The 25,220-nt window shown below is 32.1% G+C and overlaps 1 protein-coding gene across 11 annotated transcripts in view; it reads right to left on the reverse strand.

Annotated features, from left to right (window-relative positions):
• The window catches only part of LOC127722146 (intermembrane lipid transfer protein VPS13A-like), a 174,748-nt gene that overhangs the window by 31,978 nt on the left and 117,550 nt on the right, over positions 1 to 25,220 (reverse strand). For 6 of the 11 annotated variants that reach the window (XM_052228992.1, XM_052228991.1, XM_052228996.1 and 3 more), the window contains 7 exons: positions 22,046 to 22,141; positions 18,538 to 18,570; positions 16,263 to 16,370; positions 9,093 to 9,179; positions 8,845 to 8,910; positions 6,662 to 6,793; positions 4,344 to 4,358 (listed from right to left, as the gene is read on the reverse strand). In XM_052228992.1, coding sequence (XP_052084952.1) covers positions 4,344 to 4,358; positions 6,662 to 6,793; positions 8,845 to 8,910; positions 9,093 to 9,179; positions 16,263 to 16,370; positions 18,538 to 18,570; positions 22,046 to 22,141 — 537 coding nt within the window. The remainder of the gene's footprint in view (positions 1 to 4,343; positions 4,359 to 6,661; positions 6,794 to 8,844; positions 8,911 to 9,092; positions 9,180 to 16,262; positions 16,371 to 18,537; positions 18,571 to 22,045; positions 22,142 to 25,220) is intronic. The other 5 variants (XM_052228998.1, XM_052228997.1, XM_052228993.1 and 2 more) reach the window with 4 other exon arrangements.

Genomic DNA, 25,220 nt, shown 5'->3' on the forward strand with positions numbered 1-25,220 from the left:
TGACATTGTAATTCTTTGATTTGCTTGCGAAACTAGATATACTCATTTTCAATAAGGCATTATATTTTCTGTAACAGGGATAATTCTAAACAAAGCCAAAATGTAAGCTGCACTCAATGATGTTGTTATGTTCATTAAATAATCTTGACCGATCATTAAACATAATATAGGGGCGGATCCAGCCATTTTTAAAAGGGGTGGTTCCCAACCCAGGATAAGGGGGGAGTTTCCAACTTTATGTCCCCATTCAAAAGCATTGATCGTCCAAAAAAAAAGGGGGGGTTCCAACTCCCGGACCCCCCCCCCCCCCCCCCCCCCCCCCTCCCTGGATCCGCCACTGTAATATCATAAAACAATTTATGAATTCAAAACATTGTTAAAACCAGTATAAAGATTTGGTCTGCATGGCTGATTGATGTCTCTTCTCTCAAAATTATAAATGATCAGTGGTAACTATCACATATAATTTATTTTTCATTTAGAAGACCGTTAACAGGAAGATTTGATCTGTTTGATGCTTTATTTTTCAAATATTCTAATAATTGTGTTGACTGTTGTATACCATATATTTTTTATGTTGCTGCTACTGTTCATGACATAAGTGTTAAAAGAAGTCCATTAAAAACTGATAGTACACTTATCTTATTGTATGAAACATGTATGTATAAAACTTCATTTCAATTTCATTTTATCATTGCAAAAATTTTTTGTCAATACAAAAACTGAACAAACAGAAAATCTGGGCAACACTGATGCTTATCACTTAGTGAAATGTTTGTGAAAGCATGTGATTTAGCAAATTTAACAAGCTTAAGTTCATGAAGGAGGAAAAAGTATTACCAGTTGCAAAAATACAAGCTCTTTTTCCAGATATTTATCTGATTATATTTCTTTCTCTTGTGATTACAAATGAGCTGTGTCAGATAGAAATCGACCTTATGCAAATGCAGGTATACATGTACATGTATAAGACTTTGATTAATTTTGGAACATTCAAGTACGACATAAAAGATGAATTCTAATATGACATCCTTCTTTGGCTTTGGAAGCAAAGCCGTGTTCTAATTACAATAAAACATGGGCTGCACGTGATTAACGTCACTATTGAAATTGTAACGTCAGTTGTATTTTGAACAACGCCGGAGGTCGAAATGGACAGTTTTGTTGGTGTTGCTCGCTAGGAAATTAAATAGAATCATTCTAAAAGTAAGTTTACGTATATATGTTTATTTTTTTATCGTTCTACTGTTGATTATCGATAACGCTCGGTATAAAGATATTGACAAATAATGTAATGCCTACCCATGTTAAAATGTGCATAAAGCATGGCACGAAAGAATTATTTCTTAATTTTGATCTGTTTTGTAGGGTTCCTCTATCAACCAAATATTCAAGCAGTTACAGACTTTGCATAGAGATTTTTCAACATGAAATAGAGATATTCATTTGCATAAGGTCAAATTCTATCTACAGCAGCTCATATATATATATATATATATATATACAACAATGCATTTATGGTATAATCTTATCTATATAAATCTGTAAAAATGCATGTTTTCTCTTGTGGTACTACAACGAACATTGGTACTTCATTGTTGGGACAACTGCAAGATTGTACTATTCATAGACTTGCATATAAGCTTAAATTAAAATCAGCCAACATAGCTTCTAATTTTTTAAAAACCTAGCAACTACAATCCCTTTTCCTTGAGACAAAGTCCAAAACAGAATATAACAAGTGCATTATTTGGCCTAGAGTAATATATTAAATGGATTAATTATTATTCATAAGCAATTGGATTTCCTCAGCATAGGAGAACCACCATTTTACCTGTTTTAACGAATACATTATACAAATACACTAAGGGCTTTTGACCTTAATGGTATAACCACTAAACCAAATATTCAGGAAAAAACATTTTATCTCAATCTATGAAAACTGGTGCACGTGAAAATAAATGGATCTAAGTAATTCATTCTGCAAGTCAATCAGATCACACAATGTATGCAACACTACACTAGGCCATAAGTGCCCTTAGGTTCTAAGAAATAAATATCATAACTATGAGAACTAAGCCTGTATGTTAAACATAAATTAAGTTGTTTTACAGTTTGTCCTTCCTGAATATTTAATTTCAATGTTAAAGTGAAGCAATGTTAAATACAGTAAATTGGTAAAAATGGACAAATAGCTATAAGGGAACACTTCTTTTAGACTTGAATAAAACTAATCATTAATGTTAGCACTCATTTCAAACCAACCGTGGTTCAACACAATTAATACATCAGTGAATCACAAAATGTTTTACTGCAATTATATAGCTTTGAAATTTGTCATGTTAATTTAGAAACAGTGAAGCTACAAGAGAAGTAATCTGAGTGTGACTGAGTGTGACTGAGTATGTCCTCTTGTACACCTATGTGTCCGAGGTTTGATAATAAAGTACTGTCTATTGATCCTTTTGGTTATATATTACACATGTATAGAGATAATATCGTACACATGTATAGAGGTGCTCCGCTAAGCTTGTGACACATCTTGATTAATGGATGATTAATATTCAAAGAGATTTACCTTAATGAAGTTTAGAAAAATAGCTAACCAATCGGAATGTGTGCAGAAACATGTCTTTGACATCCCCAAACAGGTTCTTTAAAGCCACTTTTTCAATATTATAATCTTGAAAAGCCAAAGTAGTGGATAAATTTCATAAAGCTCAAAAAAATTAAAGAACCTTTCTGAGCACACTCACATACCCCACGCCCCCACATTGTCACTGGTAACAAAATCTCATAAGATTCCTAAGTTCAAAGACTCATAACCCCTTCAAAAGTCAACTGATAAAAATTTCTTGTGGATATGCACATCTACATATTATGTCCTTCATATCTACCAAGTTTTATAAAATTCTGTCCTTATTATCTACAAAGTTTCATGCAATTCTGTGGTGTGGTTTTATAGAAGTTGCAAAGACAAACTGTTGCAGTAGTTTATATTTAGGCCAAAATTTTAAGTTCAAAGTGGCTTAACTTCTAGAAAAAAAAATTTAACCATAATTTCCTGTTGGTATGCACATCTACATAGTATGTCCTTATTATCTACATAAGTTTCATGAAATTCTGTTATGTGATTTCAGAGGAGTTGCGATGACAAGAACAGGACTGACGGACAGAAGAACGGACAGTTCAAAAACATTTTAGCCTACTGAACTTTTTTCCGTGGGGTATAATTACCAAGTTCAAAATCTTGTTGAAGAGCAATAATTCAATGTGAAATTGTTTTTTCTGTGAATCTCTGAAAAGTCAGTTTTTCCAAAAAATGTTGTTACCAACAAACAGGCGTGAAAGTTGAATGTTTAACATTCTTAACATAATGTTCATTGCAAATTACTTTCAGAAGCATCTGGGACAGACAATACTCTTTGATAAAATAAAATTAATTTTCATGCTTGACTAAGTATTCTGTTCAGAAAGCAGAGTGAAAATCAGTATTCATAATTAAATATTATTTTTCCCTAAATTTTTCGGCCACTGGTGTTTGCAATTTCTTATCTCTTAACTGTTTCTGATCAACTTTACTTAGAATACTCTTAATATTGTTTTTTTTTCTTGAGGGGAGGGGGGGGGAGAGAGTATGGAGGTCATTCTGGACATACATGATACAATGATAAATATATTGGAACAGTATCTCAGGGCTATTCCAGGAAAAAATGTAGGGGTGGGGGAGTGGGGTAAACCATTTTGGCCAGTGCAGTGGAATGTCTCTTCATTGAATTTTTTTTGTATCCAACCGCCATTACCCACTGAAAAAATATCCTATGATGTCCAACCCTCTCATACATTTTTCTCTTGGAATAGCCCTCAGACCCTCTAGTCTATGCACACATTCTATATCAACAGTGTATCCGATATATACAAAGAATGTGTTTAAGAGTTGTAGCATTGTTTCTGCAAGCCAAAAAAGTGGAAAACAAAGATAGAAAATCTTAACGTTCTACGTTTGCAAATAATTTTGCCATTCTAAATGTTAACCACTAAAACAAGAGATTTTTTGTACTATGTAATTGGGTGCATGCCCAGTTAGTACTTCTGGAAGTAAATGCTCAATTTTGTGTAAAGACTTACAGTACTATTGGTTCAAATTTCAAGAGCATTGGTTTTTGTTAAATATTTATGGGAATGCATATTGTGTCGAAAAGGTCTATAATCTAAAAGCTAGCAATACATCTGTACTTTTGTGAATACTTTGTATATTAATTAGCCGAATTTTTTAGCCATATGAATGCGCTCTAATTCAACCTAAATTCCTTTGAAAAATCACAAACACTTAAATATCTTACCCGACATTTTTCAAACTAAAAATGAAATTAAATATTGACGACATTTCTAAAACTTATGTAAACAAACTAGAAATAGAGGCTCCCAAGAGCCTGTGTCGCTCACCTGTATCTACTGTGGTTTTGGAAATCATGTAAAATACCGGTAAGGTTAAAATCATAATAAATAGTATTAGATACCCTAATAATGATTGAGGACAAGTATGGTTTAATTCGGCCCAGTAGTTAAATTTAAAGCAGGTCATCCCATTGTAGTCTTACAATAGTTATTGAATAAAATTGAGAATGGAAATGGGGAATGTGTCAAAGAAACAACAACCCGACCACAGAACAGACAACAGCGAAGACCCCTTATCATTATTCAAATTAGTTTTCAAGTTGTGACCATTTGAAAATGAAATTGTTTTTTTTTTTACAATTTTCCCATAGACTTCTATAGGAAACCCCTATGTTCTATTTTTAGCCATGGTGGCCATGTTGGTTGGATGACAGGGTCAATCAAGATACCCTATTGAAAATTGTGGCTTAGTTTTAATTATATTTAGCCCAGTAGATTAAGTGGAGAAGATTTTTGTAAATGAATACAAAAATTTATGAATAAACTGCTTCGCTGAGCACAGCTAGATACGCCCGCAGAGGTCCAACCCTGAACAGTTGGGGCAAAAATGGACACAATATTCATGCTTGATTCAGGTCTGAATTTGGATTGTAACTAAATATTTGACATATTATAGGTTTCTGAATAAATGTAGTCAAAGAACTTGAAATTTGTTATATGAATTGAATTTATATTCAATTAAAGATTTCTTGCTGTTGTGCAATACTTAGTAAATCTGTTGTCAGACTATAAACAAATAAAGTTCAATTAATTCTCAATGTCATATTAGAAATTTATGAAAATAAAAAGGGAGCTTACATCAATAGATATAAACAATTCAACAAAGTTTCATGAGAATTGGTGACAGCATTTTTGAGTTATTGTCCGAAAACTGGAAAATCACCCCTTTTTTTAATGAATAAACCCCCAGAACTCAGAAATGTAAAATGTAAAATGTAGAAAATTCTAAAGGGAGCTTACATCAGTACATACAAACAATTCACTAAAGTTTCATAAGAATTGCTGAAAGCATTTTTGAGTTTTTGTCAGAAAAATGGAAAATCCCCCCTTTTTTTATGAATAAAACACTGTAACTCGGAAACGTAAAATCTAAAATATATAAAAATGGAAAGGGAGCTCATGTCAATAGATATAAACAATTCACCACAATTTCTTGCAAGTTGGTGAAAGCATTTTTGACTTATTGTCCGAAAACTGGAAAATCCCCCTTTTTTTAATGAATAAAACCCCATAACTCTGAAACATAAAATCTAAATTTTATAAAAAACGAAAGGGAGCTCACGTCAATAGATATAAACAATTCACCAAAGTTTTATGCAAATTGGTTAAAGCATTTTTGAGTTAATGTCCGACATGTTGACGACGGACAGATGGATGGACGGACAACGGTATACCATAATACGTCCCGTAAACGGGCGTATAAAAATTGTGAAAAAATTGAATTTAAAAGACAATAACTCCTTATGGGGTCAAATGACAATTTTGGTCATGTTGACTTATTTGTAGATCTTCCTTTGCTGAACAATTTTGTTGTTTACAGTTTATCTCTATCTATTATAATTTTCAAAATAATAACCAAAAACTGCAAAATTTCCTTAAAATTACCAATTCAGGGGCAGCAACCCAACAACGGGTTGTCTGATGTGTCTGAAAATTTCAGGGCAGATAGCTATTGACCTGATGAACATTTTTAACCCATCAGATTTGCTCTCAATACTTTAGTGTTAGAGATATAAGCCAAAAACTGCATTTTACCCCATGTTTTTTTTTTAGCCATGGTTGCCATCTTGGATGATGGGCGGGGTCATCAGATATATTTTTTTAAACTAGATACCCTAAGGATGATTTAGGCCAAGTTTAATTTTATTTGGCCCAGTAGTTTCAGAGGAGAAGATTTTTGTAAAAGTTAACGGACGACGATGACAACGGACGCCAAGTGATGAGAAAAGCTCACTTGGCGCTATTGGGCCAGGTGAGCTAAAATTAAATACAGAATAAAGAATATAAAACTTTTAGTTTCAAATTTTCTTTTCTATATATATTTTCAAATGAAACCTAAGTTTCATACTTTTACATATCACACAAAAATAAGAATTTGAAACAAATTGGAAATCAGAGGCGTTTCTAAACTACTTGATGGTGGTAAAGGGATTTTTTCTAAACTATTTGATGGTTGAAAAGGGAGGTAATTTATTATACAAACCTGATCTAATAGTTTCATCAATGTAGTGTGTGGCTTACTGAAAAGGAATTGAGAGGTTTCCACGGCTGATCCAGAAAACTTAGCTTTCATTGTCAGATCTTTCCCAGACTGCACTGGCCAAAATGGTTTACACTGAAATACAAATAATGTACATCAGTTTTTCTGAAATTCAATTAAAGGAAATATGCTTATAACAAAATAAGTTCCAACACAAAGCTATTTTTATGGACACCATTCTGACCATGTTTTAAGATAGTGAAGGGGTGGAATTACATAAAGTTTAACATATGGCTATTACATTAAAATGGATATGGGAGTCTATTTTTGGACATGTGTCAATAATGGTTAGATGTCTATTTGATGTATTCAAAATTACTCAAAGATGTGTTGTTGGTTGTAGGGAGAATAATATGTTTAATGATGTCACAAGTATAAATTTGTCCACAGCCTAAAATAGTTCTGCAGAAAAGATGGAGAAGATACCATGGGGCAATCAAAAACCATAAGTCCAAGAAAGACAGCACTAAAGCATTAATTAAACATGGGCAAAAATAATTCTGAATCTGGCAAACAATCAACAACCCTATGTCTGGGAGGTACATGGCCGTACAGTAACCTTTTAGTTGCTTTAATCTCTGTTGTGTGAACTCATTGTCTCATTGGCAATCACTCCACATCTGCTTATTTTATATTAAATAACGAAAACAGAACCTGTATTTAGTGGTTAAAAAATATCAAAATGCATATTGTTATTTTGAATTTCAGTTATAACACACTCAACTCTTTAGAAGCCACTTGTATCCAGTCATCTCCCTCTTGTCCTGTTTCTTCTCTGAAAGCCTTATAATTATAACATACTCACCTCTTTAGAAGCCACATGTATCCAGTCATCTCCCTCTTGTCCTGTTTCTTCTCTGAAACACTTATAATTATAACACACTCACCTCTTTAGAAGCCACATGTATCCAGTCATCTCCCTCTTGTCCTGTTTCTTCTCTGAAAGACTTTAAAAAAATATAACTATAACACACTCACCTCTTTAGAAGCCACTTGTATCAAATCATCTTCCTCTTGTCCTGTTTCTTCTCTGAAACACTTATAATTATAACATACTCACCTCTTTAGAAGCCACTTGTATCAAATCATCTCCCTCTTGTCCTGTTTCTTCTCTGAAACACTTATAATTATAACACACTCACCTCTTTAGAAGCCACTTGTATCAAATCATCTCCCTCTTGTCCTGTTTCTTCTCTGAAACACTTATAATTATAACATACTCACCTCTTTAGAAGCTACTTGTATCAAATCATCTTCCTCTTGTCCTGTTTCTTCTCTGAAACACTTATAATTATAACATACTCACCTCTTTAGAAGCCACTTGTATCCAGTCATCTCCCTCTTGTCCTGTTTCTTCTCTGAAACACTTATAATTATAACACACTCACCTCTTTAGAAGCCACTTGTATCAAATCATCTTCCTCTTGTCCTGTTTCTTCTTTGAAACACTTATAATTATAACATACTCACCTCTTTAGAAGCCACTTGTATCAAATCATCTCCCTCTTGTCCTGTTTCTTCTCTGTAAGCCTAATTATCATAACACACTCACCTCTTTAGAAGCCACTTGTATCCAGTCATCTCCCTCTTGTCCTGTTTCTTCTCTCAAACACTTATAATCATAACAAACTCACCTCTTTAGAAGACACTTGTATCAAGTCATCTCCCTCTGGTCCTGTTTCTTCTCTGAAAGCCTTATAATTATAACACACTCACCTCTTTAGAAGCCACTTGTATCCAGTCATCTCCCTCTCGTCCTGTTTCTTCTCTGAAAGCCTTATAATCATAACACACTCACCTCTTTAGAAGCCACATGTATCCAGTCATCTCCCTCTTGTCCTGTTTCTTCTCTGAAAGCCTTTTAATTATAACACACTCACCTCTTTAGAAGCCACTTGTATCCAGTCATCTCCCTCTTGTCCTGTTTCTTCTCTGAAAGCCTTATAATTATAACACACTCACTTCTTTAGAAGCCACTTGTATCCAGTCATCTCCCTCTTGTCCTGTTTCTTCTCTGAAAGCCTTATAATTATAACACACTCACTTCTTTAGAAGCCACTTGTATCCAGTCATCTCCCTCTTGTCCTGTTTCTTCTCTGAAAGCCTTTTAATTATAACACACTCACCTCTTTAGAAGCCACTTGTATCCAGTCATCTCCTTCTTGTCCTGTTTCTTGACACATTAAGGTATACTGAAAGACATACAATGATTGTTTAGCAAAAAAGCTATGAATATAAAAATATGTCTGAATTAGAGTATACATTTGATAATGAGAATTTGATAAAATAAAGTCTTCGTGAATAACTGAAAACTTTGTGAAACAAAGCATATATTCAATATCAAAACGTTTCCAAAAATATTACATAAACATACCTCAGAAGTGTTCAGTAACATATAAAAAGGCGTAAATGTACAAATCTTGGTTAAACCACTACTGGACAGGGTAATCTTTACTCCAACCTACAAAAACAAACATTCAGTAATATACTAAAATCACATGAAAAAAGTAAGAAAAATAATGTTACTTGTAATTTGGTTTGTTAAAATATGTGTAAACAGGGTGTTTCAATTTAAAGCTCTAAAATATTATGCATGTTTATTTGTCAAAATGGAAATACCACTTTGAACAAAGACATTAAAGAGTTCATATGATAGCTCTACATTATTCAAAATTCTAGAAATGAGATTGCTTTATATTAAGGATTTCTAATGATAGGTTGTTTTGTAATCAAAGCGCGAAAGCGCTGTAAAGGCAGTTAATTACAGGTTGTGTGTATTATTAGTCCAGTTATATCATTATCTTGCATAGTACAGTGTACTTATCAGAGGTGGCTTTCAGTATTTAAGATTTAGAGTTCTCTAATGATATTGAACAAGTTTTATGAATGTCATATTCTGAGCACTATATAAAGGCGATTGTTCTCACTTGTTTATGAACTAGTGCATTATGTCCAGTTTGTACCTTTTTTATCTATGTGTATAGTCAAATTAGTTATCAAAGGTACCAGGATTATAATTTAATACGCCAGACGTTTGTTTCGTCTACATAAGACTCATCAGATCAAAATAGTAACAAAGCCAAACAAGTACAAAGTTGAAGAGCATTGAGGACCCAAAATTCCAAAAAGTTGTGCCAAATACGGCTAAGGTAATCTATTCCTTGGATAAGAAAATCCTTAGTTTTTTCATTGGCAATCATAACACATCTCCTTATTTATATAATGATCTATATACAACGACCTCGGGTACAAAAAAAATGTATGTAACTAAACTATGATGGGAAACCTTTGACTTCTTTCTTTTATATAAACTTTTGATTTGGTACCATAGAACTATGTAGAGTAAATGTACATTGCAACATGTCAACTCTTTCAACTCCAAGCAAAATTATATTTCCAAGCATAAAGTAATTTATGAATGAAAAAAGGAGTTCTTAATTAAGAAATAAACTGATTCGCTGAGCGCAGCTGGATACACCCGCAGAGGTCCAACCCTGAACAGCTGGGGCAAAAATGGACACAATATTCAAGCTTGAATTTGGATTGTAATTAAATATTTGACATATTATAGTTTCTGAATAAATGTAGTCAATGAACTTGAAATCGGGTATATGAATTGAATTTATATTCAATTAAAGATTTCTTGCTGTTGTGCAATACACTGTGCTGTTGCGCAATACTTAATAAATCTGTTGCCAGACTTTAAACAAATAAAGTTCAATTTCTTCTCAATGTCATATTTGAAATTTATGAAAATCAATAGGGAGATTACATCAATAGCTATAAATAATTCACCAAAGTTTCATGTGAACTGCTTAAAGCATTTTTGAGTTGTTGTCCAAAAACTGGAAAATCCCCCCTTTTTTAATGAATAAAACCCCATAACTCAGAAATGTAAAATCTAAAATTTATAAAATTCTAAAGGGAGCTTACGGATTGATAATTTAGTCTTAGATGCAAGATTTTTTTATCAGTTGTTAGTGGCTTTGAACTAGCTGTCAGTAACTGTGAGTACTCTCAGATCTGTACTTAGTGTCTTTTTGTTGTTTGGATGTACAACTACCCGACCACGTCCACTTGTATTTGTATTTATCCATCTGATGAGTTTAGCCTCTTTCAACTGATTTTTATAGTTCTTTCTTATATTGTACTGTTACACCACTGTCCCAAGTTAGGGGGAGGGTTGGGATCCCGCTAACATGTTTAAGCCCGCCACATTCTGTATGTACATGTATGTGCCTGTCCCGTCAGGAGCCTGTAAAAGTGTAATTCAGTGGTTGTCGTTTGTTTATGTGTTGCATATTTGTTATATTTGTTCATTTATTTTACATAAAATAGGCCGTTAGTTTTCTTGTTTGAATTGTTTTACATTGTCATTTCGGGGCCTTTTATAGCTGACTGTGCAGTATGGGCTTTGCTCATTGTTGAAGGCCAAACTGTGACCTATAGCTGTTAATTTCTGTGTCATTTGGTCTCTTGTGGAGAGTTGTCTCATTGGCAATCATACCACATCTTCTTTTTTATATTTACATCAACAGATATAAAAAATTCACCAAAGTCAAGGTGAGACAACAAAACTTCCTTGTAAGATCTCTGAAATTTTTTACAGGGTACGAGTTTTTCTCATTGTTGGAGATTGTACGGTGACAGTAACACCTGTAACTGCTTAAACCCATTTCTTATGCACTTTAGTTTGATAAACTCACTGAATATCATACCACATCTCCTTATTATGCTTATTTTTATATGCATTACAATTTACATGTGCATGTAATTGTAAATATATATATATCAGAACAAAATTCATTGCGTCACTTTTATTTATGCATCCTTTGGCACAATACAAGTTCTAAAATTACACAACATAAAACAACTAAATGTTATTTCAGATGAAAGTTTTGTTTCAGTTCCATTCATAGGATTTATTAGAATTTTGTATGTTTTGCCAAGTCCAATAATTCGCTCTATCTTAGGTCCGAGTACACAGTTATTTCGTAGTGCATTTCTTTTAGACAATAAATGAAAATTAAAAAAATCCCACCTGCGCTTTCTCAATAATATTTTTACAGTGTGTTGTACTACTTTTGGGACAAATTATATCAAAATTATAGAAAACTTCATCGGCTCTAACTCAAAATATGGACAATTTTATGTTGAGGGGGTCTTGAAATCTTTTGACAGCTTCCGAAGTGCTAATTTTTAACCTTTTTCAGCTGGACCAAATCACTACTTTACTTTAAAATTCATGACCCAAATTTGTTTTACAGTGTCATTTCACCCCCCTACTTACTATTTGAGTCATAAAACAGGGAGAAATAAATTTGGAAGGGGTAGAAAAAAAATCGACAAGTAACACACTGTCCACACTGGGACTATATTCGTGGACAACGAAAATCAAAGGACGATAACTGTGTACCCGGACCTAATAGGGTAGAAAAAGTTGACCAATCTTAATGAAACTTGGTATGACCAAAGCTTATTACATTATAAGACTGCTTACAAAGTTTCATGGCAATAGGATATATATTATAGACAATATGACTAATTCTATATTCAACTTTGCGTGTTAAATTTAGACGTTAAAATTGAAAATTTTCAACTATCAACATTTGGGGCTTAAAAAATTAAAATATTGCAAAAAAATACTTTTGAAATGCCTTAATATATAATATATTATGTATTAAAAGCAATACAGTACTCATTTGATTTATCAGACTTATCATAATTATTAAAAAGTCAAATTTATATGAGCCTGTGGCTAAAAATGGAGGTTTTCCAATGAAGGGGGACCTTACATGAAGATGTAATATTTTCCAGCAATTTTAAATTTGTAAAGCTTTTTGGTTATAAATAATCCTTACGTATGTATTTAATGTACTTTAAATGGAAAGAAAACTTACAAATAACATATCACATTAGTTTAAAAGGGTCTTAGGCCAAGTGAGACTGAAAATAATTTAGGGTCAATTTAAGCTGTATCACATATTTACATTTAAAAATGCATATTGAAGCTATAGGAAATAAAATTTTGTGTCTTTTCTATCATTTCTCTACTCAGGTGACATGATACAATAAATCTGAGCACAAAAAGACTCTTGTATTCAACTTTTTTTGCAGACAGTATGGTCTGATACAAAGATTTTTCACTTTTTAGTGAAAAACATGCATGCAATTTTAGTCTCAACAGGCTTATATTTGAACCACTTGCTATCCTACAGAAGAAAAGAAAGATATTATGTGACATAAAACAGGTACAAAAGACATTGTTAAGTGCTTTTTATACAAATTTAGTGAGGTCTTTATAATGGACTTCAACTTTTATGTTCCAAGCTCCTCACATTTAACATGATCCAAACAGGGCGTTAGACGAGGATCATATATACAACACATTTTGCACATATTGTCCGAGATAATCTTCTTTTCTGTAGATTCAGAGTTCACAAGTGAGTAATACAACTGGATTGAAGCATAGAAACACAAATATTGACACATAAAAACCTGTCAGATAGAAAGTCAGAATGTCACTTATGCATCAAAATTGAAAAAGCAATGAAATGCTTATTTTGACCATAAAATGCCAAAATTGGTCATTTTTGCAGAAATTCTATCAAATAAAAGTTTAAATCCTTTAGTTTTGTGCTATTTGATAAATTGACACCATCAAATCATTCAGGGAAGTTGCCAAAGTACAGATTCTATATTTCCTGATTTCACCTCTTAGGTCCGAGTACACAGTTATTTCGTAGTGCATTTCTTTTAGACAATAAATGAAAATTAAAAAAATCCCACCTGCGCTTTCTCAATAATATTTTTACAGTGTGTTGTACTACTTTTGGGACAAATTATATCAAAATTATAGAAAACTTCATCGGCTCTAACTCAAAATATGGACAATTTTATGTTGAGGGGGTCTTGAAATCTTTTGACAGCTTCCGAAGTGCTAATTTTTAACCTTTTTCAGCTGGACCAAATCACTACTTTACTTTAAAATTCATGACCCAATTTTTTTACAGTGTCATTTCACCCCCCTACTTACTATTTGAGTCATAAAACAGGGAGAAATAAATTTGGAAGGGGTAGAAAAAAAATCGACAAGTAACACACTGTCCACTAGGGACTATATTCGTGGACAACAAAATCAAAGGACGATAACTGTGTACCCGGACCATGTGACATAGAGACATAGTTGACTAAACCACCAGGTGTCGAAAATTCAAGAATTTTCAGTGTTTCTGTTTTTATTTGATGAAAAGGTTGCCTGAGCTCTAGGAGCTTTAGGTTTTATCACGGGATATTCTGTGCTGTCAATAATAATCCAAGTCGTAGGAAACTTTAATTTCAAGTTGGATGGTGAAAAATACCTGACAAAACCACTATCTAGATGGCCAAGTGTTAGCCTCACACCACTGTTTAGACATAAAAACAATCCATGTATACACAATATTCTTAACACTAGATTCAATCTAGAATCTAGACAGTTCAAAGTTGGTTGTATGATGCCTCAATTTCATCAAAGTCATAAAAAAATTGATTTTCAACTGACACCCTATCAATTTGAAAATATATGTATCTCAAACAATGTGCTGCTGGACCAAGTGTGGTCAAAACAAATAAAAATTTAGTATACAACTCTAAACCGGTATAAAAATGCATGGCTGTGTCACGTGTCTTCATTTCAAAATTCTCTGCTGAAAACATAGGCATTGATGGTGTTTGCGTAATCCCATCTGTGAAGCTCAACATTAGCTCGGCAGTTGGTGGTGGACAGTCATAAATCCTTTCTACAGTATGAATGACTTCTTCAGGAAAACCAACTTTACAATCAAAACTTTCCTCTAGATTTCTACTACAATATTCATCAAGTTTAGTTCTTTTGTTTTCACAGGAAACTGCCCTGATTTTTCTTTTTGCGGACGATTCAGTCTCTTGCTTGGTCCAGGAAAATAGGCTGGGAATGGCAGTAGACTTAAGTCTCTGTATGGTGGGTTTGCGCCCTGAAAAAGGTTATAAAACATTAGTTTTTTGATAATTAAATGAACTTCTATTAGCAATGTATACTTTGTACTACCTGGCGAAATATTAACTAGATTTATTCATTACAATCTGGATAAAACTATGTTTGCCTGATTCAATGTATGTTATGTAAATCCAAAGGACAAACAATGAGACTTATGCAACAAACGTACATTGTTTGTACCTAAATAACTATAATATAGATGAGAGCATGTCATTTTGTTCCTGTTAACATTGTCATTGATATTTTTCAAGAAAGTCTATGAGGCATAGCTTATGCATTCCTGTCATTACTACATTAGCATAATTACTGCTAAAATAATTCTCAGTATGATATACCTCTTGTAAGAAATCATTATAATTGTAGCAATCACCAAAAAATCTCTCAAACAGATCACATTGAATCGTAATCCAAAAAATTATGACGTCTTGAATTACCCACCCCCTTTTATTCTAAAACGATAATTGCGGTTGTAAACAGACTTTGGATTATTCGCATGGCGATTACATATATAACTATATATTTCACAAAGAAAATAGAGTTTTACCATGAATAGTTTCCTGCACGTAGTCTTTTTCAGTAAAACGTGCCTTGCAAACAACAGCTGATTGAGATGGACTCCACGATATCATCGTGTTCTCGTCCAATCTGCGTATGGGCCATGGCGTTGATTCAACTTTTCCTTCTTTTTAAGTCATTTGGAAATGCATGTCCTCCTCTTAAATGACATCCAGGTACACAACAACAAGTACTTGGCATCGTTAATTAAAAATATAACTGAAATAGTTGCACAGTGCAGAAACCGGAAGTTGAGGAACAGGATCCGCTACCACGGCGCCACCTATTCAGGAACGATAATTTGCTACTTTATATAACTGCGAAATTACAATAACGTTAGACGGGTTCACGTGCATAAACAGAAATGCGCTTTAAATTTTATAATATAATTCATGTTCAGTCGACCTTTAATTATTATATCAACGACTGAAATGATTTATAAACATCTAGATTGCAGATAACACTCGAAATTAACCCGAGCTCTTTCCACACGGAATTCAAATAATACTAGTTTGTCAATCGGTTGACTGCTTATAATGCAAAATACTAATATATCAAAAGTTTTTAAAACTAACAAAACACAATGATCGTTTCTCTATTTCCCAATGTAAATGAAATGAAACAAAAAAAATTTTATATCGCAATAAGAAGAGGAGAGAATTCAACATTTCCGGATCTACTTGGAGCCTAATGACCCCCCACGTAGATAAGTTGGATATCGCGGAAGGAAGGATTAACCCGGCAACTAGAAAGGCATTAAAGCACTGCCTTTAAAAATGAACATTATGAATAATGACATGTCTTATGTCATGGTAGTTATGAACATTTTTTGGTTAAATCTTCCCTTAGCAATGAATTTACTGTTTCATGCATCCATGAAGAAAGTATATTACAAATGTTAACACTTTTTGGGACAATTCTGAAATATTAACCACACTTTGACCCATGTGGGATATAGAAGAAGTAACTTACACTAAATGTCTGTTTCTTGGAGCTCTTACATTGTACATCACCAGAACTACCTACAGTATCCAAGGAGAACTTATCTGACCAATCAGAAGTGGCTATCTTCAAAGATGCCTGAAAATAGATATATTTAATTCATTTGTCAGAATGGACATTTTACCCCCTTTTCCTAGTCAGATACAATAATTAAAATGGTAAAATTGATATATGAGAAGACAGCTTAGGAAAATAATTGTTTTGCTTTTTGTCAATGATGTCTGAAAATACATGCATTTATATAATTCGTTGGAAATTGACATTTTTTTTCTTCCCAACCCCTTTCCTTGTCTGATATAATACATAAAAAAGTAAAATTGTTATATAAGAAGATGGATTATAGAAGAAAATATTAATGATACCTGAAAATACATACATATAATTCATTAATTTAACATTTTGATCAAACTGTCTTAGTCAGATAGAGTACCTAAAATGGTAAAACTGTTTATCAGGAAGACAGTCAAACAAGATACTTTTTAATTTTTTTTAAGCCATGCACCAATTTCATGAACCAATTTATAATTTTTCATTCACACAATTTCGAATTGAATATGGACTGATTGGACACATCATATTCATTTATTGTGCAGTTTAAACTTTGTATAAACCAAACTCTTAGTAAACCTCGAAGTTCAAACATGAAAAAAAATCTGGTATCAGAATTCCAACCAATATTCTGTATTAATACTCCAAGCTGAAAATTTCTACTCACAAATGTTTCTTTGATTTCAATTATATATGGTGATAATCGGATAATTATAAATCAGTTAAACTAACTGTTTTTTTTAGTATAGAATGCCCCTAATATATGCAGCTGCTTGAGTCATTCCTGATTGAGTAAAATTAATGGAGTAATAATCCTGAAATCAATGTTCATTATGAGAAAAAAAAATGACACCTCATAGTTCCCTTGTGATTTTTAAGATAGGTTTCCATATCTGAGATATATTTGCAAAAATATTTCACAAAACACTTATTTATTGATGTTGATTGTTCAATCATTTATGAAATTTAAACATCTGTACTGGGAATATAACTTATGTATTTCTTAATTCCTTCAACCGTACACATATATATATATAAAAAAAGAAAATGCAAAATGAGAATTCAGTTAAATACATTTTGCAAGCACTTAAATTTTTGTACCTTGTTGTAAAGCCTTCGAGAAAAAAAAAAACCCAAAATGACAGATATTAAAAAAAAAAAGTGCAACTTCACAATAGAATTTTTCTACAAGACACTTTAAAAAAAACCTTCACAATAAGAAACATTAAATGTCTTGCAGTATGGTCAAAATAACATTTAACACAAATAGAGAAAATCATAAGTTTCATGCACAAATATAATAGTAAAAAACAAAAACTATTGAACATATCATATGCTGATTACAGGAATAAATAAAAAGTCATAGAAACCAGAACTAATTAGGGCCTTATATTTTGGCCTTTGAACTCTGAAATCTCCAAAATTTTCCTTCTTACAAATATCATTACATCTCACCATATGAAATTGCAGGCATAAAAAACTTCCAAAAATCTTCAAAATCAGAAGAGGGCTTCCTTCCCCTAGGTCCTAATCCATACACTGTGTATGAATACTATGTAAATCTTTTAAGGCAAATAATTATTGTACAATACACGAAAATTTTATTTGTTTTATAATTAAAATTGCATAGATGTGGAATGACATATCCAATATTCTTCAAAACTAGAGGAGAGCTCTGTTTCCCTAAACATTGCACACATAAATGATAAAAATCCATAAAACAACGTAAGGTATTGCAGAATAATTTTTTTTTTACTCTTTGATTGAAATCCCATACCTCTAGACAAACTAATCTAAATACCTTCAAACTCAAAAAGTATAATTTTATTGCAGCACTTGCTTAATTTTGAATGAAAGTTACAAAAATTTCAAAATACACCAAGAATAAGTTTCATGTATGTTAGTTGAGTAGACATACTGCAATTAAAGTGATCATAAATACATGCGGAACTCCTAAGATAGGGTCTACAGTTCAGAAAATGTTTAAAAGTCAATTCTTGCTGAAAAAAAAATCAACTCAAAACTAATCATTGACACAAGAAGCGCAAGATGAAGACAGATACCATGGATACAGTGATACTTAAGCATACAAAAATCAATTTGACTGAAAAATAATTACATAATTAAGAAGAAAATTTATAAGAGAGCAAAATAAAACATGCGGAACATCATGTTACATGAAAGTTGTCTCCCTTACCTTTCTTCCTTTAGGAATATTTGTATGTTTTTCCTGGTGAGCATTCAACAAAAATATTTACAATAAATGGTATATGTATAACATACACATTTTTACAGCCAAAGTCAAGCATCAACTGTGTCCCTGGACCATTATGGTTTAAAGAATGTTTACTTTCTTCTGTTACAGTAGTTCATTGATTTAACGTTCCAACTGAATGAACTCCAAAAAGGACAATAGCTATTGTATTTATTCAATGGGACAGTTCCAGGAATTTATATACCCTGACCAACACCAAATGATTCTTATGAAGGGTTTTATTTCCTTCACAAATAAGACATATACAGTCGAAACTTGTTATGTGGAAGTCAAAGGGACCGGACAAAAGTATTCGACTTATCCGAGGTTCGACTCATCTACGGTTGAGTGTGTCGTCATAAATTATGAATGCACGAAATATGGTATGAGATTTGTGTAAACTTGATATTTGAACAGGGTGCCTTTTTCGATATGACACTTTATGTTTGTGTATTCAATCTCCATATGTTTTGGTCCCTCATAATAATTAAACACAAAACATTCACAAATAAAATCCATACACAAACACAAATATTTACAAATATTTACAAAGGTCAGTCACTATAAATTATAAAATCACTCGCTGAACGAAACAAGTTCTGAACGGTCTCTGATGAGGGTCGTCTGCTTTGCATTCAATTATTATAAATTTATCATAATTGTCTTTATCCTTTTATTTATTGTAATTAATGAATTATGATTTTAACGATTCGTTTAATCTAAAATTGGGTCATTTAAATTTGTTTCCTTTTTATGTCAGGTGAAATATGTTCAACACACTAAAGTTCCACTTGGACGATCAACAAAGGTATTAATTACCGGTCACCATAAACATGTAATTTAATCTTTCCAACTTCGAGACATCGGGGTAAATTTACATTTATTGCACATCGACGGCACCATGAAATTTACTCGACTTAACCGAGTAGCTGAATCAACCAAGTTCGACTCATCAGAGGTAAATATGAATTGATCAAACAGGAATTTTACAGGGACCAAGAAATTACTTCTACTCATCCGAGTTTTCGACACAACGAGGTTCGACTGTACATAACATGTTAAAAGTGGTTATTGGGATAAAGCAAAAAAATCTTCAGCAAGACAAAATATTACACAAATGAATAAATATATAAAAATAATTACAATACATATACATTAATAAAATAGATACCGGTAAATTATAAAATTTCACAGATAATCAACAAATTACTTAAATTGCTAAACTACTTGATATTCAAGTCCTTACAGTGACTGGTAATTATAGTAATAAGTATTTAAGGTTAATAGAGTAATAAAAAATGTTTTGAATGAGTAAGTATGTGCTTGAATGCCATCTTAACTCATTTGAATATCTGTTTTAGGTTTTCAGTTTATACAAGAGATAATAAAGCACTTCTCATTGTGAAATCTGCATAAATTTGGAAATTTAGCAGGTCTTAAAGTTGAATCATTGATCATGCTCAACAGACCTATATCATAAACTTTATAAAGCAATATTATTTTTAATACAAAATGTCAGACAAACTTATAAATAAAGCAGACAGATATAATGTCAATGTTAAAACTGTTGTTTCAACCATGGCCGACAATAAAAATATGTAATATGAAATGGGGAATAAAAAAATGTGGGTTTTGTTATAATAAATAATCACAAATACTAAATAAAGCAGATATATTGCAAATAGTATAACTGTTGTTTCAACCATGCCCACACTAAAGCAAAATAAAAATATGAAATATGAAACTAGAGGCTCTAAAGAGCCTGTGTCGCTCACCTTGGTCTATGTGCATATTAAACAAAGGACACAGATGGATTCATGACAAAATTGTGTTTTGGTGATGGTGATGTGTTTGTAGATCTTACTTTACTAAACATTCTTGCTGCTTACAATTATCTCTATCTATAATGAACTTGGCCCAGTGGTTACAGTGGAAAATATTTTGTAAAAATTTACAAAAATTTACAAAATTTATGAAAATTGTAAAAATTTGACTATAAAGGGCAATAACTCCTTAAGGGTCAATTGACAATTTTGGTCAAGTTGACTTATTTGTAGATCTTACTTTGCTGTACATTATTGCTGTTTACAGTTTACCTCTATCTATAATAATATTCAAGATAATAACCAAAAGCTGCAAAATTTTCTTAAAATTACCAATTCAGGGGCAGCAACCCAACAACGTGTTGCCTGATTGGTCTGAAAATTTCAGGGCAGATAGATCTTGACCTAATGAACAATTTTATCCTGTCAGATTTGCTCTAAATGCTTTGGTTTCAGAGATATGAGCCAAAAACTGCATTTTACCCCTATGTTCTATTTTTAGCCATGGCGGCCATCTTGGTTGGTTGGCCGGGTCACCGGACACATTTTTTAAACTAGATACCCCAATGATGATTGTGGCCAAGTTTGGTTTAATTTTGCCCCGTAGTTTCAGAGGAGAAGATTTTTGTAAAAGTTAACGACGACGGACGACGACAGACGACGATGACGACGGAAGAGGGACGCCAAGTGATGAGAAAAGCTCACTTGGCCCTCTGGGCCAGGTGAGCTAAAAAGTAAATAGGTGATGTGTCCATGGGACACTGATGATGCCCCTGCTTGCATATAACGTTATAAAGGGACATTACTCAACAACGGTAAAAGTGACGCTACCCAAATTTGTACTTGGATCTGAGTTTTGTGGTAATAAGCATTGTGTATAAGTTTTATAACATTTGGTTGAGGCAAACTCAAGTAAAAGAATGGAAACTAAAAATTCTGCAATTTTTCCATTTGTAAAGGGGCATAACTCTAGAACGGTAAAAGTGACGCCACCAAATTTCAAATTGATCTGAGTTTTGTGGTAATAAGCATTGTGAATAAGATTCATACCATTTGGTTGAGGCAAACTTAAGTAAGAAAACGGAAACGAAAAATTCAGCAATTTTTCCATTTGTAAAGGTGCATAACTCTAGAAAGGTAAAAGTTACACCACCAAATTCAATCTTGATCTGTGTTTTGTGGTTATAAAACTTGTGTATAAGTTTCATAACATTTGGTTGAGGCAAACAAAAGTTAGAGAACAAAAAACCAATATTTGGAAAAAACCAACAGCAGGGGCATAATAAAAAGGAATAAAGTAATGTAGTTTTTGTTATACAGTGTATAAACAAATAATTTTAAGTACAAAAAAAAGGCATATATAATTCCAATTATATAAATGTTTTTTGAACCATGAACTACACTTAAGCAAAATAAAAATCTGCAATCTGAAAAAGGGAATATAATTCTGTGATTTTTGTTATACAATAAATTATTCAAAATAATACATAAAGCAGAAATAGCTCCAATAACATAACTGTTATTTAAACCAAGGCCCATACATAAAAGCAAAATTAAATCTGCAACCTACAATGGGTGAAATAAATAAAAATAATTAAGACAGGGGAGACAACCATGCTCTGACTTACTTTCCCACTTTGTTTCCATTCCTTTGTTTTCTTTTGGTCTGGTTCCTTGCCCTTAGCAGGTTCCTTGCCCTTAGCGGGTTCCTTGCCCTTAGGGTCCTTTTAGGAATTAAAACATTGTCACATATATTATGTTTTCAAAATACACTATAACTCAAATTAGTTTTAATCTCCATGTTAATTTAAACTGTTTAAATAAACAAGAAGGAAAAAAAATATTCAAATGAAGAAAATCAAATAAATTCTGACATCAATCATTCCAAGTTTTCTATGAAAAACTAATTAACATCTCAGAAATAAATAAACTTTATAAAATGTAAAAGAAAAGTAACCACTATAATACTAGAAGTAAAGAATTTATAAAAATAAAAATAAAAACTTTAAAAAAATGACTTTTATAAAATACAAACTAAATATTACAAAACAGAAATAACTCCAGATCTTTGTTAAACACGCATTGTGCAGTGATAGATTATATATCAAATTCACACTAAACAATTGTCATGTCAGTGTTTGTTGAAATTAATTTAATTCATTCAGAATCTGGTACAAAAATGAACATGAGTAGATAAAATTGTCTTGAAAGTATTTAGACATAACTGACAATTTGCAAAAATTGCTCACAGATTAATTGCCTTTACTTTCATTAAACACTATTCATCAAATGATTTTAATAAATTTAATTTGAGCCAATACAGTTTCAGTGGAGATATCTTTTAATGCAATAATGAACGTTAAATATCCTGCTGTAATTAGTTTTGTGAATGACGTCATTGTAATAATGGAATCTAATCGGAGAGGACTAAAAAGCAGAAAAATAAGACCCCGAGTTAAATTCCCTATCAAATAAATTAAATTTAAAAAAATAAATTTCAAACATGTCAAATGAAACAAAAGATAAATATTTCTTTTTGTCTGAATTGTTTTTTTTTTTATTTTTCACAGCATTTAAATATGGATGCAGATGTTAAACTTTTCAAATTTTTCCAAAGATTTCATTTCGAAATACAACTTATCACAAAATAACTCCCCTTAAATATTATTACAATTTAGTAAACTTCTAAAGTCTCCTGTAATTGACTACTTTTCAAATTCTTATGCTATTGCATGAGCATTAAATAGATAAAAAGCTAAGAACTTCCAGTAAAGCTGTGAAAATTCTATGTCTAAAAAAGTGTGTAGCGTAAAAAGTATGTCTATAATGTTACCTCTATTTTACATATAAATTTTCCAGAATACACAGAGTTCTACAACTACATCTTAAGCAAATATAATAGTTCAAATCTCAGAGATAAAAATTATAAATTTATGAAATAATGATGGAAAACTCTAGCTGACTTGTGACAATTTATTTTTCACTGACATAGCTGCCACATTTCTTTTTATTGATATTTAGTTCTGTAATAATATTGTCTCCATTCTTTATTTTATATTGAAATAAATGTCTCTTCCTCAGTGTCTTTACAAGTTACTAGTCACTTACATTAAACAGTATATACAGATTTTATTCTTTATGATTTTAAATTTTCTTGTTCACTGTATTTTTCTCTGATATCTAGGTTAAAATTGAGAATGGAAATGGGGAATGTGTCAAAGAGACAACAACCCGACCATAGAACAGACAACAGCAGAAGGTCACCAACAGGTCTTCAATGCAGCGAGAAATTCCCGCACCCGGAGGCGTCCTTCAGCTGGCCCCTAAACAAATATATATACTAGTTCAGTGATAATGAACGCCATACTAAACTCCAAATTGTACACAAGAAACTAAAATTAAAAATAATACAAGACTGACAAAGGTTATTTGTGGAATCCATGAACACATTTGCATCAGCCTAAATTCTATATTCTGTACAAATATTAAATCTGGAGCATTAAAAAAGAGGTTTGAGGTCAGCTTTCAACCAAGAAGTGAACATAAGATAACTGTACCAGGTAAATTGTTTATAAAATACAAATAGTGAAAGTTTAATGCAGGAAAGAAAACAAGTAAGAAATACATCAAACAAATTTGTTGAAAATTCTATTTTTTTTAATATTCATAGTTGAAAAACTTATTTATTTGTTCAAGAAATTTGAAAGTTTACAAATTATAGATCTACAGCAGAATAGATTTAAGAAAAAAAATATATCTACAGTTAAATCCGTTTAAATTTTTTTATCTACTTATAAACATCTACAAACTTAGGAGGAAATACCCTTTTTAAAAAACATTTCTGAAAGTCTGACATCTGATTATGAAATTATCATAACTTTCCCTACCCTTCCTGGGAAGTCATACTGGTTTGCTTACATCAGTGTACGCCATGGTAAGAAGAACATTAGAAAATAAAGAGACTTTTATTTTCTAGATTAATTACAATAGTTACTTCAAAACACTATTAAGAAAACTGGTATTATACTTCTAAAACAGGACAGTAATTTTTATAAATTATAATTTTAGAGTCAAATGCAGTTACAGAAATGATTTTTGGGTAAGGGTTATGAATATGCATGAAGGACCATTCTTTCCAGCAATTGTAGTGGTAAGGCATCTTACAAACAAGAATGTGTCCATAGTACACGATGCCCCACTTGCACTATCATTTTCTATGTTCAGTGGACAGTGAAATTGGGGTCAAAACTCTAATTTGGCATTAAAACTAAAAAGATCATATCATAGGGAACAAGTGTACTAAATTTCAAGTTGATTGGACTTCAACTTCATCAAAAACTACCTTGACCAAAAACTTTAACCTGAAGTGGGACAGGCGGACGAACGGATGAACAGACGCACAGCACAGACTGAAAAACATAATGCCCCTAAGTGGGGCATAAAAAATATTAAAGCAGAAACCTTTTTAGCTGTTCAAACAAATTGTTTAAAAATGAAATCTATTAACAAGTGAATGATATCAGTATTGAAGACTCTGAAACATTGTTATTTGAAACTCACTCTGTGTGCAATATAATTATTGAATGAATTGTTATTTTTGTTACAATAATATGAGAATACGTTAGATCGGGGAACTTAATTTAAGGTATTGCCTCATCAAATTAAGGGATAGTAGTTACGCCAGAAGACTATAATTTAGGGATTTCTTTAATACTTGCGCTCAGGGGACCAAAATTAAAGGAGTTATTGGCACAGAAACACTAGAAAACTGACATGTTTTGTGTGGGGCCAAAGCAATGATGC

This window comes from Mytilus californianus, unplaced genomic scaffold (genome assembly GCF_021869535.1).
Source record: "Mytilus californianus isolate M0D057914Y unplaced genomic scaffold, xbMytCali1.0.p SCAF_12, whole genome shotgun sequence".
Classification (NCBI taxonomy): domain Eukaryota; kingdom Metazoa; phylum Mollusca; class Bivalvia; order Mytilida; family Mytilidae; genus Mytilus; species Mytilus californianus.